A 12,500-nucleotide genomic window follows, 5' to 3' on the forward strand; every position below is an offset into this window, starting at 1 on the left:
ATTTAAAAATGATATTGCAAACAAATAAAAATGACGATCAATCGTAATTTTAAAAATTCTTTTTGACATTATTCTAAATTTATGACAAATAGATATTTTTAGATACGAGTAAAAGTGTATTTCGTATCTTCTAGAATGTAGATAATTTCGTCATCTAACTAGAAAGATCGATTTCTACAGATTATTTTTAAAAAGTAGAATCTTTACTTAACCCAAAAAATATAATATTCATGGAATATTTTTAAATATATCATGTGAAATGTATTTTTAATCAATCGCATAATTTGATGCTATGTTATTTCGAATTCATTTTTTACATGTTGAAAGATATTTTCTCTATTGGAATGCACAGCCGTTTAAAACAGTTGCGATGACAGCGGCACGTGTCATGGCGAGTGTGTTGTTATAAACGAAAGTCGTATACTGTTAGTCGTAGATAGAATTGAAAGCTATCAATTACAATATTCAAAATGAAGGAAGAAACAGTGTTAAGTTTAAAGTGGCATAGTTTTCCATCGCATTTGGCGGTTTCTCTCGATACATGCTATGAGAAGCAACAGTTTGTAGATCTTTCTTTAGTATGCAAAGATGGGACGATTATAAAATGTCATAAAATGGTATTGGCTAATTCGAGCTCATTTTTCCGTCGTTTACTGGTTGCCAACGATCATCCTCACCCTATGATTATTCTTCACGATATTGAAGCAGACGATCTCAAGACTATCGTCAATTTTATGTACTGCGGTGAAATACAAGTGGTTCAAAGTGAGGTTAGAAGGTTGTTAAAGTTGGCCGAAATTTTGGAAGTCACTGGATTACGACATATTAAAACTTCCGTTTTGGTAGGAGAATCGAACAACGCATCTCATGATACGTCCAGGAAAACAACTACAGTATCTCGTTTAAAAATCGAAGAAACAAAGAGTCTACCTACCAAAACAGTACCTGATCATGATTCTAATATTAGATCACAAACTAAAACTAACAATCAAACAAAATTTACTTCATCTACTCACCTTCATAAAAGTGGAAATAAAGTTCCACTAGAGGTTACTAAGAAAAATGAAGAGGCTAATATTAATTTATTAAGTCAATGTTTAGACACAGGAAAATCTGGAATCAGTATTGTAGACATTAATGATATGCCAAGTACTAGTAGAGGAATTTCCAATCCACCGCCTCAAAAAAGAAAAGAACCCTCTGAATCTGTTATTAGTTGGCCTCGTGTTTTATCTGCTATATCAAAGGATAAATCTTTACCTTTGAAAAAATTATGTATTATGGATGAAGTTGAAATTACAGCTGGAAAGCCATCTGCAGCTAGTCAAGAGTTTCAGAGGAATGAACCTTTAGACAGAAGAAAACAAAGGACTAATTCGGAAAGCAATGAATCCATGAAATGTGCAGTTTACATAAAAGACGAAGTGGATATATTTGAAATGGAAGAAGATGCAGATATGGATCCTCTTGAAGTTGAAGAGATAGAAAATGAAAGTTCAGATACTATTATGGGTTCTTCCCAAATTTTTCCTGTCACAAATGTGGAACAAACGTATTATAATGCAGGAACACTTTCAGAATATCCTCCAAGAAAAGGATCTAATGGTTAATATATAAAACACTGTGTTTTAAAATTGAAATTATTGATATATATTGCTTTGAATATAACACTTAGACTGAATAAAACTTTTTTGTGATTATAAATCTTTTTTAACCAAAAAAGCTGCAAAATTTCAATATATATAAATTAACCATAATTCACTATCATACTTGTTACTTTCTTACATGATCTTGTTCATTTTATAATAAACCAATTCAAAATAAATGTTTCATGCTTATTTAATCACTTAACCCATTTGATACACATTTATGTTACCATGTTATATGTTTCTATGGAAACCTTTCACAGTTAGTCTCAAATATAGTTAGATCAATCTTGTATAAAAAAAATATTTATATAACATAAAATGGATAAAACAGAAGATCATGATATATTAAAAAACAAAATAACAGAAGGGCAAAAAATTATGGATAATTTATCAGTTGATAAACATGTAACTGAGGAAGAATTTCAGAACTTTATGCAGCGCGTTACCGAAGTTGGTAAGTACTATTTCTTATTTTGATTATAAACATAATTTTCGATTTATTGTAATTTTTTTAAGAAAAAATTGTGAAAAAATTGGCATCTTCCAATCCTGAAGAACAAGAACATGGACAAATATTGGCAGATGAAATTTTGGATGGACGAGCGATGGAAAATATCATTTGCGATGATACTGAAGTAAAAATAAAAATGAATCGTACAGTAATTAACAAATGTTCGATTAACGAAAACTCTACTGATGAAGAAATGTCCAAAGGTATACCAAATAATAATTTTTGTCTTCTATATTCCTGTATACTAATTAAAGTTTTATTTATATTTAGAAGCATTTATGAAAAGCGTAGAAAAAGATGCAAAAGAAAGGGCGGAAAATAGAAAGATTAGAAATGAACGAGCGGAAACATTGAAAACAATTGGTAATGGGGCATTTAAGGAAGGAAATTACGAGAAAGCGGTAACATATTATACTAAAGCGCTAGAACAGCGAAAAGATTCAACCCTATTATGGAATAACAGGGCTTTGTCATATATTCAGCTTGGATTATTCGAGAAAGCCTTAAACGATTGCGAATGGGCATTAAAAGTTAATAACACGAACTTGAAAGCCCTATTAAATAGTGCTAAGTGTTATAAACAACTCGGAGATGAAACGAAATACAAAGAATATATTCTATTAGCAAAAGAAAGAAATCCACATTTAACGAATTTTATTAATGGTACTTTGTTGATGTTTTTTTACATTGAAAATATTTCTATCACAATTCTAAATTTTTATTTAATTTATTGTTACAGAATTTGAAGAAAGTTTGGAAATGCGCGTTAAATATCAAGCTTCATCTGTTAATAATATTAATTAGTAAACAATAGAAATATTTCTTATGCAGTATGAATATTTCTTTTGCAATAATTTAAAATGCATTTAACTGGTGTCAAGATGGACCTATTTTTGTCGCATAACCTTCTTTAATCTCTGAAAGAGATCTAGGTTCATGCAAAAAGACTGTACATTCAATACCCTGAAAGAATTTATTACTAGAATTATTTAAATTTGTTATATTTGTTATAGTACAAATACTTATACCTGCATACGTGCTGCTCTAACAAATCCCTCATTTGCAGATACCGTAATACTTTTCATATGTTCTCCTGTTGCAAAAACTAATCTAGATCTGTCTTTAATTTTACCACCTAAATTTAACTTCTCCATTATTCTGCCTGTTGGTATGTCATTAACAATCTGAACTTTATTTAATAATTCTTTTGCCCTAAGAGTCTCTTTAGGTCCACCAATGACATCTATAATATTCATAAAATTTTCATAAGCAGTTTGACAAACAATTAATTCTTTCCCTTTGAACAAATTCTCTAAAATTGGTTTAACTGGATATTTTCTTTCCATTTCTGCTTGTTGAGTGAGTAACGGTTCCCGATAAATAAAATGATCATATCCATTGGTCATATTTGTCACATATGCTAATAAAGTTGATACATCCAAGTTAAGAATCTTTATTTCAGTTTTAAGGGAAGATGTGTTTAGAGTATTTAAATCTGAATTTATATTTTTTTTATAATCATCCCAAGATTCCTCGGCAGATTCTAACGAATATAGCCATGTAGAAATTTTGTCCTCGCTATCTACCTCCAGAAGAATAGATATAACCGTAAATATGATTTGTTAATTTATATATATCATACATATTCATACATTCATCGTATTAAAAAAAATATATACCATGTATATCTATATTTTTTACATCTTCACACTGTATTTTATCCCCTTCAACAATTATTCCCATCTGTTCCAAACGTGTAGCTAATGGAATTTCTATACCATAAGCAAAATGGAATATAATATCAGGTGGCCTATACAAATGTGGATAGCATTTTGCACATTGTAAGTAACTCATTGCTTGGTCAAGCACAGATTTTTGCCCATATTCTCCATTACCCATTGAAATCATTGTAAGAGCTCTAGCATTTCTAGCAATAACTTTTATCCATGATGCACCTCCATTACATACAATATCTACTTCTAAACGTGATTTTTGATATTTAAAAGGTTTCATAACATTGATGGGTTCATTAGCACAAAAGAGTCGTGCTACAATTGCATTCAAATGAATCAGATTTGTGCTTTGTAAATGTTCCTTCTTTACATTCCCTGTGGATTGTACCTTTATGAGAATAGCATATAGTTATAATTCTGATCCTTTTAATAAAAAAGTATGTAACAATTCGACAATTTTTTGTATTTAAACATAAAATTAATAGAAGAAAAGAGAGTGAAATGTTTCATAACTTATATAAGTTATAATATATGGCTAATATCGTGAAGGAAATGTAGATATATGATATCTGTAATTTTGACTTGTAATCTAAAAAACATACCTTTTCTAAGAATCTAATTTCTTGTTGAATCTTTCGTATAAGTTTTTCAATCCCATCAATCTTTCCTACAAGTTTCAGACGATCTATCGTGGCTTTGCCAGTGCTTATTTTTTCTCCGAGACATGTTAAAAGTTCACCCTTTTCCTCCATCCTTTAACATTAAACGATTTTCGACAAGTTGGCCATGAGAAGTTGTATTTTTTGTAGTAATTCTAATAATTTTGAATAGTTCACGATCGACGAACGTAGTGTTAGCAGCCATCTTGCATTACAGTTCAATATCGCGTAATGTCGACGGGTCGCTTGTCAAACTCGTCTATTAACCTCACAAACTTTTATATTTCACTGAATAATTGACAGTCAAACATAATTCATAAATCGTAATGATACCATATTCCAACGAATCGTGCGAAATGTAAAACTATAGGCAGAAAACTAATTCGCGAGTGTAAATCGAACGAAAACAACCTTATCGTGCCGTAATTACCGCGCACCGTCAAGATTCCTCTGACAATAATAGAGAATATCACGGTATTTAAGTTGAAAAAAATGTCTAGTGCAAAGATCATCGAAAATCCAGAAGTACCGGGTAAGTTTCTATTCCTAGGAAAGAATTTTCTTCATTGATTCACGTTGTTAGAGACATATGTACGTATATTCTAGTGAATCTAGTGTATCGAAAATATGCAAACTCCTGAATCTCCCAAACACATCGATCATTGAAAAAACATTTATTATATTGTTATTAATATATATATGAAAAGTTATTTTTTATAAATGGAACAGTACCACCGCAAGTGTAAATATACTGTATGCAGTCGTAATGGAGTCTGTTAGAAATAACCGGATATAACTTTTGATATGCCTATATCAATCAATTATCAAAACAATTACTTAAAGCATGCACATGTTACGTTCAACGTTAAATAGGTAAAATAAGAAAGTACTTTAGCCATAGGATATTTTTACGTTTATTGTCAAATTTCATTCAATATTTGATTATTTAAATCAGCTAACGACTTAAAATATAAAATAACAAATATATATACCACTGATACAATGATATAATAATTGTTTATCAATTTTGTCATCAAAATTAGCTTTTTTTTATATCGAATTAGAATAAAATATCAATAAATTAAACGAAGATATAAATGTAAAGGGATTATACGTGTATGAATTATCGAATGTAGTACATGTAAACATAACATGTAAACAGTTATCACATATGCATGATATTTTGCTAATATGTAAACATTGATCTTTATTATTATTCTTTTTTTTTGCACAATACTAATTTTTCATCAAATTTTTGAATACATTATTGAATACATTATTATTTACAATAATTACGATTATTTCATTATTTCGGAAAATTAATCGTGCGAATTAAAATAATTTCTTTGATCACTGGACAAAATATATACAATCGATAAACGAAATTCACTTCAAGTTGTTTTTAATCCTGAATCCTGAATATATTTATAAACTTATTCGATATTAACAAGATTAGTCAAAACATTATACTCGATTAAATCCGATCTCCAAATAAATTATATCAATATACATTTTCTTTATACTTTATTATTATTTTTCAACTTTTATTCATACATGTTTATACGTATTTACATCTAAATAAAAGGAATTCTATTAATAATCATAAATCTAATATACAATTATTATTATTATTATTATTATATATATATATTTAAAATATATTTTTCATTTATATAGGATTAGAATGTTTTCTACCGCCACCTCCACCACCCCCACCACCAATCATAACTTCGAAAAGCAACAATTTGCCAATTACGACGGAACAACAACAACAACAACAACAACCGGTAACGACAGAAGCGACAACGACCGGTTTAACGAGCTGCGAAACAGCGGGAAATCTAACAATTGAAGCAGCAGCTACGGCGTTTCCAAACCTCCCTGTGCCAACACCATATATCATGCATCCAGCGATGCAAGCACAAACACCTGGACAACCAACTACTCCCTGGTGGATACCCACAGACGCGGACACTTCCGATCTTTATGCACGATGGTACGACACGACCTACAAGACGACAGCTGCGGCGGTCGCATCACCTACTATATCAATTTCCAACAAAGCTAAGAACAAATATTACAAACGCAAGAACGAGTTCATCGATCCTGCGCAAGATGCTGGTAATTAAAGAAATTATTATTATAAGAAATATATGAATTTTATTTTTAGAATTTATCTTTTTTTTTTTTTTCAGAGTTGATTACTCTCAACTCTGTATCTATATGAAATTATCGATTAAGAAATCAGATTTCAAATTTATTAAAGATTGATTTATGTTTCTATTTCGTAGAGAAAGTTGCAAGCGCCCAGAGGGAACTGTCAGCATTAATGAAACCGCTGAAATGCGATCTGTGCAATGCAGTTGTAAGCCTCGATCACTTTATTCGATAATAAAAAATACACGAAACATCCTTATTATATCATAATATTTAACACGTATTTTAACCAAATCAACTCCAAGTACAGCATCGCTAAAAAAGAAAATAAACGATTTCAGATGAACTCCACATTGCAAGCAAAGTTACATTACGATGGAAAGCCGCATCAGAAAAAAGTATCGATGTTTCTGAATCAAAGCGTAAAGAAACAGAAAACCGAAGACGGCCAAGTCAGTAGTACGACCAGCGATTGGCAAAATTATTGTGATGTAAGATTGATAAAACATGGCATTAATGAGAGGGGCGGGGTGGAAGAGGCCTGAGGAGTGGGGGGAAATGGGGGAGAAATGGCGAACATGGTCGGTAAACGGCGTTCAATTTTTTTTGCAGATTTGTAAAACGTGGTTCACGTCGCAAACGGATGCGACGCAACACTATGCCGGTAAAAAACATATTAGAGCAGTAAACGGGGGACGTCGTGCGAGGTACAGAGATGTATACTTGTCCCTAATTATTCTTAGAAAGATAGCTGTGTCAGCCGAGATCGTCATAGCAGAGCGTTGAATTCTACAGGCCGTCGAAGAAGTCGCAAAATCAAAATCAGTACAGTCAAATAGATCCCACCGGCCGATTCGGGATAGGAATGGCTTTTCAGGCAGAAGTGCAATCTGCACCGGCACAGCCGGTGCTAGTACCTGACGGTACCAATGCGGTACCCGCGCCGGGGGCGGGGTCCATCTACACACCACCTCCTTATCCAACGCCATTGCGTTGCGATCTGTGTGGGGTTTCCGCTAATCGACAGGACCAATTGGAAACGCACAAGCGTGGCGCCAGGCATTTGAGAATGCTCAGGTTGAACGGGTTACCCGTGCCCGAGCCTGGTAAGAATCCCGCTCACATCCCCGCCTCTTGTCGCGATAAATAATAATTCGCCCTCGTGGATTTTCCAGCAACCGAGAGCGAAGCGATACCCGCCACTCCTGGACCAATAGATTATTCCATTTACCGAACGCCATCAGGTAACGAGACTCGTTTCGACTTCTTTTTTAAAAAAAGTTTGCTTCGAGATTAAATATCCGTATCTATTTGTATTGTCGCTGGTTAATTTCCAAAGTGTTTTGTTCGCAGGCCAGTATTATTGCGCACCGTGCAACCTGTCGTTAAATTCCGAGAGCACGTTCGCTCAACACGTGGAGAGCAAAAAGCACAAGAATCAGTCGAACCCAAAGTCTCCGTCTAACGCGGTGGTGGTATCGAAGAAAGCCAGATTCAAGAAGAAATAAGGGCTCGGCGGGATCGCACGTTATTTCTTCGTCTTCTGTCCACTGTTTTCACCGAAAACTTTTCTCTCATTTTTTGATCAAGCAGATGTTTTGTCGTTGTATCGAGGCAACGTGCGACGATCTGTGCCTAAAGATAAGAAATAAATAACTCTTGTTCGATATATAGATTCAGTCCGGATCGGCGGACAATTTTTTTTTTTTTTTTTAGAGAAGAAACCTTCTCTCTCTGAGAAGAAACCTTCAACATGGCCGCGAGACTATATAAACACGAAAATTATAAATTGATGCGAAGATAGATCGGATCTTCGCGTGTCTGATGGGAAAGATAAGTCTGTTAGTGCGCGAGCGTTATTTAAATTAAGCGACGATTAACTCTAAATTCGATTTTTAGCAGAGACGAACGGTTATTATGGATTACGGTGGTGGCTCGTTAACCGTCTCGGTTAGGCTACGCGACTAATCGCCCACATTTATTCAATTACGAAACCATTAACTCGAACTCGAGCTCCCCGCCGTTCAATTCGCGAAATCACGCGCGCTTCTCTTACCCAGCACGCGTCTTTTGCTCAACGCGTCCAAGTGAAATTTATGCGCCGTTTCATTCCCCGACCTTCCACAAAATTTATGACCGAGCCAGCCAGCCAGCCAGCCATACTCGAATACCCTCCTCTATTAATTACCTCCTAAGACACGTATGACGGATTAACGTTTTCAGCCTGTTTTTACTGTCACTTTACCCACGACGAATATATCTTTTGACAGCGATGGTGACCAACCGAATAAAAATGTCGGCGTAAAGCATGAATCAACGAACGAGAAACCCTGGAGCTACATTCACGATACCCAAAAATGGCAACGAGGAGGGAACGTAAAAGCTCCTGTCTTTACGTTCTTCTTACCTATGTCTTTCGATACAAACCGGGTATAATAATACCAATTGAATCGTGTGAAGAGGAATTTTTCAAAAGGACAAAGATTAGTCGTCGTTCGCGGCATATTCTTTAAGAAATATCGAAGCAGCTTGAAATTATCGAACAGACCAAAGACACTGTAGGCAGTGCGTAAATAATCTCTCGCTTATGTACGTGGAAATTCTTACGAAGCATCTTCTTTCTGAAATTTGCATTTCCTAACGATTTTCTAACAAATTCACGCTAATTTATACTCGACCATTTTCTTCTTCCTCAAAAGATTTCCATCTCTCAAAAACTGCTGCTGTTCTACCTACCAATGAGCCCAGAGATTAGGATCATCCTCGCACTTGTTCGATCCTTGCTTTATACCTGGATTTTTACGATTCTACGCGTTCAAAGTGTCCCTCCTCCCTTTTTTCCTATTCCTCGCTGTGCTGCTCCTCGACGAAATCCCTTTTCCCTTTTCATCTTCTCGACCACTCGTGGCGCACACCTATTATTTCTCTCTATTCTTCTAGCCTTTGGAGAAGAGCCGAAATGCTGATTTCACGCAACGTAAGCGGAGGGGAAAATGTTGAAAATGTTTCGAGCGGTGAAACGGAAGTCGATTCGCGAGACAAAGGTAAGAAGACGCGATAAGAAGGAAGAACGGAAATCGATTTGTCACGCGGTCAGATATAATGCCCGTAAAAACTTATTAATCATCGGCCGCCCGTTTAGATATTCGATGAAATTCTTCCCGATGACTGGAGAGAATTTCTCGGAAAGTCTGAGAACTCGAAGTATATGAGTCGCCCCTTTTTCTTTCTGAAGTCTTGCCGACACTGACACGACAGAATCACTCGATAAACGAGAGCAAATGATCGGGGGAGGCCTTCGATTAAAGATAAACCAGAAAATTGTCTCACCAGATAACGAAGAATTACTCTTCTCTTTTCCTTTTCTTTCTTTTTTTTTTTTTTTTTCATTCGAGCAATTAATAGTTCTCGTTCAAAATTCACTACATGACCGCGTACATCACGTTACGGTACGTGTAACAGACTAAGAGCGACGTGTAAACCTTATGATCGATGATTATGCAACTATTCACGCAGAAATCCTCTTCCGTGATTACGTGGATCCGCGTTATTAGCAAGACACAGGTCGATGAATAAACGTCTCGTCGAATAATGAACACCAATTCGAATACAGACGTCAATTTGCTATCCGTGTATATTCGTTTTTCTTTTCTTCTCTGAAAAAAAGTTTCTAATGTTTATGCATAGATAAAAAGAAAAAGAAAAAAAAAAAAAGGCTTTACGATGAGATGGAAATTAAATTCCGATTATTCCGTTCCGTCCCTCGCGAGCCAGTCTCGCGAATTTTCACGCGAGCCTTCATTTCTAATTCCGCAAACGAACGGCTAACTCTGTTAACGCGAGAAACGGTACAAGCAAGAGCAAGCCGCTCCTTTGTCTCACCGAATCCATTGTTCTGTAGTTCTGAGAGTAATGAATCGGTAAAAAAAAAAGAAAAAGAAAACAGGAGCAGGCGAAACAAGAATGCAAGGATTTCTTTTCTGTCCCGTCTTCGCCGGCCCTCGAACAAATTCGTACAATTATTTCTCGATTAGGCGAGAGATTTCTCGTTCGAGTTGGGCAGATTGCCGGCCTGAAGAAAAAAAAAAAAAAGCGACGCGTGTTTCGCAATTTCGTGTGGCTGCCCAATCGTGGAAATTTCGCCGAAGACGACGACACCCCTTTTTAATAAGACGTTTTTACGAGCCAGACGATAGAAAGAGGTAAACCGTTCGTTGACGCGACGAAGACGCGAGACGGGATGAAAAGGAAGAGGGAGGGAGGGAGGGGGGAAGAGAATAAAAAGTATTCTCAGGCGCATCTCGGTGGGGCTGACCTTGCAAGTCTTCACGGGCCACCAATGTAGACCGGCAAGAAAATAGAAAATCGTGCTCCTAAATGCGGGCGGTGTGATGTCATGCGGAAATAGCCGTCCGTCTATGCCCTCCGCCGCCGCGACGGAGAAAGGCGAATAGGGAATCTTGATCGTTCGACCGATTACCCCGTCACCGGGCTTCCAACGAGCCCGATAGTTTCGCTATCCGCCAACGAAAGTTCGTCTTTTCGAACAATCCTCGTCATTTTCCACTTCTTTTTTCCTCACGCTGTCCGATAATTCCTTTATCGTTCATGATTGCGCGAATTTATCGAATTTCGTATTTCTTTTCTTTATCGTGTAATAACGAGACACTCGTTTGTGTCACTTATCGTTCATTGTGGCCAAAAACAATAAATTTATCGATATATACGCGATAACAGCTGTATATATGTGTATTATATATTGCAAAAAATACTTACAGAAAATTAACGTAGAATTACGTAGAACGAATTCGAGGAAATCTCGCGATCGATGAGATAAAAATGTTTACAAGATCGGCTGGATTATCTTTTTTTTTTCTTTTTTTGATATATCGCTTAATTCCCACGTAATCTTTTCTGCCATTAACGCGTCGATTATCACTGAGTACGAGTGTAATATTAATATTCGTTTCATATGTTGCGATTATATTTAATTCTTAAAATATCTTATATCTTTAAACGTTTTAAACAACAAGTAGTCGAGTCAAATCACTAGTCAACTAAATCACAAACTCATGATTTTTTACCGTATTCCGTTTCAAACATATCGTAAATATGATACAATGTAATCACTAAAAATATATATGTGTCACAATTTTTACATGTAGCTTCGTGAATAATATTATAAAATCAAACACGATCCTTTATTTCATTGATTTTAATTCAATAACGATAGAAATTGACGGTGATGATACGATCAACGATGAACGCGCCAATCAAGAATACAATAAATTACCCATGATGCACTTCTAATTGATCATGTGATTTCAAAATACAAGAAATTGCCCAGTTTGCATTGCGTCGAATCATGTGATTGGTGGGGGATAATTTGTAGTTGATTTTCCGAAAAATCGACGAGTTTATCGTACGATTAAATAATTTTAAAAAATTTGCGAAGAAATAATTAAATATCGTGTATTTATCTTTGCCAAATATTATGCGTGTTATCGAAAAAGCGAATGAAGATGACGAATGAAGATAATTACAGTATTTTTAAAAAATTTTTAAAAATATTTAAAATAGATCAAATTGATTTTCTGAAAAAAGAGGGAAGAAAAAGAAGAGAAGAGCGAAAGAAAAATTTTAAACGATATTTCGCCGCGAATGTCGTAGATAAAAGTCACCAGGAATTCAAGTCCAGAACTTTGCGGATGTGTATGAGAACGCTCGCTGTCATACCGCCGGCATGATTGCGCATGCGCATGGCTTACACTTGACGGGCTCAAAAAATCAA

At 35.2% G+C, this 12,500-nt stretch overlaps 4 protein-coding genes across 5 annotated transcripts; 3 read left to right on the forward strand and 1 right to left on the reverse strand.

Moving 5' to 3' along the window:
* The first annotated feature begins 235 nt into the window (after positions 1 to 235).
* On the forward strand, positions 236 to 1,704 carry LOC100577180. Its single transcript, XM_006565746.3, has one exon. The coding sequence runs from the start codon at positions 471 to 473 to the stop codon at positions 1,608 to 1,610; it is 1,140 nt and encodes a 379-aa protein (XP_006565809.1). The 5' UTR covers positions 236 to 470; the 3' UTR covers positions 1,611 to 1,704.
* Positions 1,705 to 1,726: 22 nt separating this feature from the next.
* LOC727151 (tetratricopeptide repeat protein 12-like) lies at positions 1,727 to 3,041 on the forward strand. 2 transcript variants are annotated; one of them, XM_006565745.3, is made up of 5 exons: positions 1,727 to 2,103; positions 2,166 to 2,363; positions 2,431 to 2,561; positions 2,643 to 2,823; positions 2,900 to 3,041. In XM_006565745.3, exons 1-5 carry the CDS (start codon positions 1,968 to 1,970, stop codon positions 2,962 to 2,964), a joined length of 711 nt encoding a protein of 236 aa, XP_006565808.1. In that variant the 5' UTR covers positions 1,727 to 1,967; the 3' UTR covers positions 2,965 to 3,041. The 2 variants fall into 2 exon arrangements, with proteins under 2 accessions (XP_006565808.1, XP_001122862.2); XM_001122862.5 differs by having other exon boundaries at positions 2,431 to 2,823.
* Positions 2,857 to 5,027, reverse strand: LOC410556 (UPF0415 protein C7orf25 homolog). Its single transcript, XM_394035.6, has 4 exons — positions 4,496 to 5,027; positions 3,840 to 4,281; positions 3,189 to 3,742; positions 2,857 to 3,123 (listed from the first exon to the last, which is right to left on the reverse strand). The coding sequence occupies exons 1-4, from the start codon at positions 4,643 to 4,645 to the stop codon at positions 3,037 to 3,039; spliced, it is 1,233 nt and encodes a 410-aa protein (XP_394035.3). The 5' UTR covers positions 4,646 to 5,027; the 3' UTR covers positions 2,857 to 3,036.
* LOC113219244 (zinc finger protein 346-like) lies at positions 4,758 to 10,362 on the forward strand. Its single transcript, XM_026445246.1, has 8 exons — positions 4,758 to 5,084; positions 6,230 to 6,673; positions 6,844 to 6,917; positions 7,051 to 7,200; positions 7,322 to 7,416; positions 7,505 to 7,815; positions 7,885 to 7,953; positions 8,063 to 10,362. The coding sequence occupies exons 1-8, from the start codon at positions 5,045 to 5,047 to the stop codon at positions 8,215 to 8,217; spliced, it is 1,338 nt and encodes a 445-aa protein (XP_026301031.1). The 5' UTR covers positions 4,758 to 5,044; the 3' UTR covers positions 8,218 to 10,362.
* The last annotated feature ends 2,138 nt before the right edge of the window (positions 10,363 to 12,500 follow it).

The sequence above is a fragment of the Apis mellifera genome, linkage group LG14 (assembly GCF_003254395.2).
Source record: "Apis mellifera strain DH4 linkage group LG14, Amel_HAv3.1, whole genome shotgun sequence".
Lineage (NCBI taxonomy): Eukaryota > Metazoa > Arthropoda > Insecta > Hymenoptera > Apidae > Apis > Apis mellifera.

What these genes read in the sequence shown, in the direction of transcription:
- LOC100577180 (XM_006565746.3), top strand. Translation starts at nt 471, where the DNA reads ATGAAGGAAGAAACAGTGTTAAGTTTAAAGTGGCATAGTTTTCCATCG.
- LOC727151 (XM_001122862.5), top strand. Translation starts at nt 1,968, where the DNA reads ATGGATAAAACAGAAGATCATGATATATTAAAAAACAAAATAACAGAA. An exon ending in GCAGCGCGTTACCGAAGTTG is followed by an intron (nt 2,104 to 2,165) that starts GTAAGTACTATT and finishes AATTTTTTTAAG; the next exon opens with AAAAAATTGTGAAAAAATTG. An exon ending in TGATGAAGAAATGTCCAAAG is followed by an intron (nt 2,364 to 2,430) that starts GTATACCAAATA and finishes ATTTATATTTAG; the next exon opens with AAGCATTTATGAAAAGCGTA.
- LOC410556 (XM_394035.6), bottom strand. Translation starts at nt 4,645, where the DNA reads ATGGAGGAAAAGGGTGAACTTTTAACATGTCTCGGAGAAAAAATAAGC. An exon ending in AAAAAATATAGATATACATG is followed by an intron (nt 3,743 to 3,839) that starts GTATATATTTTT and finishes TTCTGGAGGTAG; the next exon opens with ATAGCGAGGACAAAATTTCT. An exon ending in TTAGAGCAGCACGTATGCAG is followed by an intron (nt 3,124 to 3,188) that starts GTATAAGTATTT and finishes AAATTCTTTCAG; the next exon opens with GGTATTGAATGTACAGTCTT.
- LOC113219244 (XM_026445246.1), top strand. Translation starts at nt 5,045, where the DNA reads ATGTCTAGTGCAAAGATCATCGAAAATCCAGAAGTACCGG. An exon ending in CGAAAATCCAGAAGTACCGG is followed by an intron (nt 5,085 to 6,229) that starts GTAAGTTTCTAT and finishes TCATTTATATAG; the next exon opens with GATTAGAATGTTTTCTACCG. An exon ending in ATTGGCAAAATTATTGTGAT is followed by an intron (nt 7,201 to 7,321) that starts GTAAGATTGATA and finishes TTTTTTTTGCAG; the next exon opens with ATTTGTAAAACGTGGTTCAC.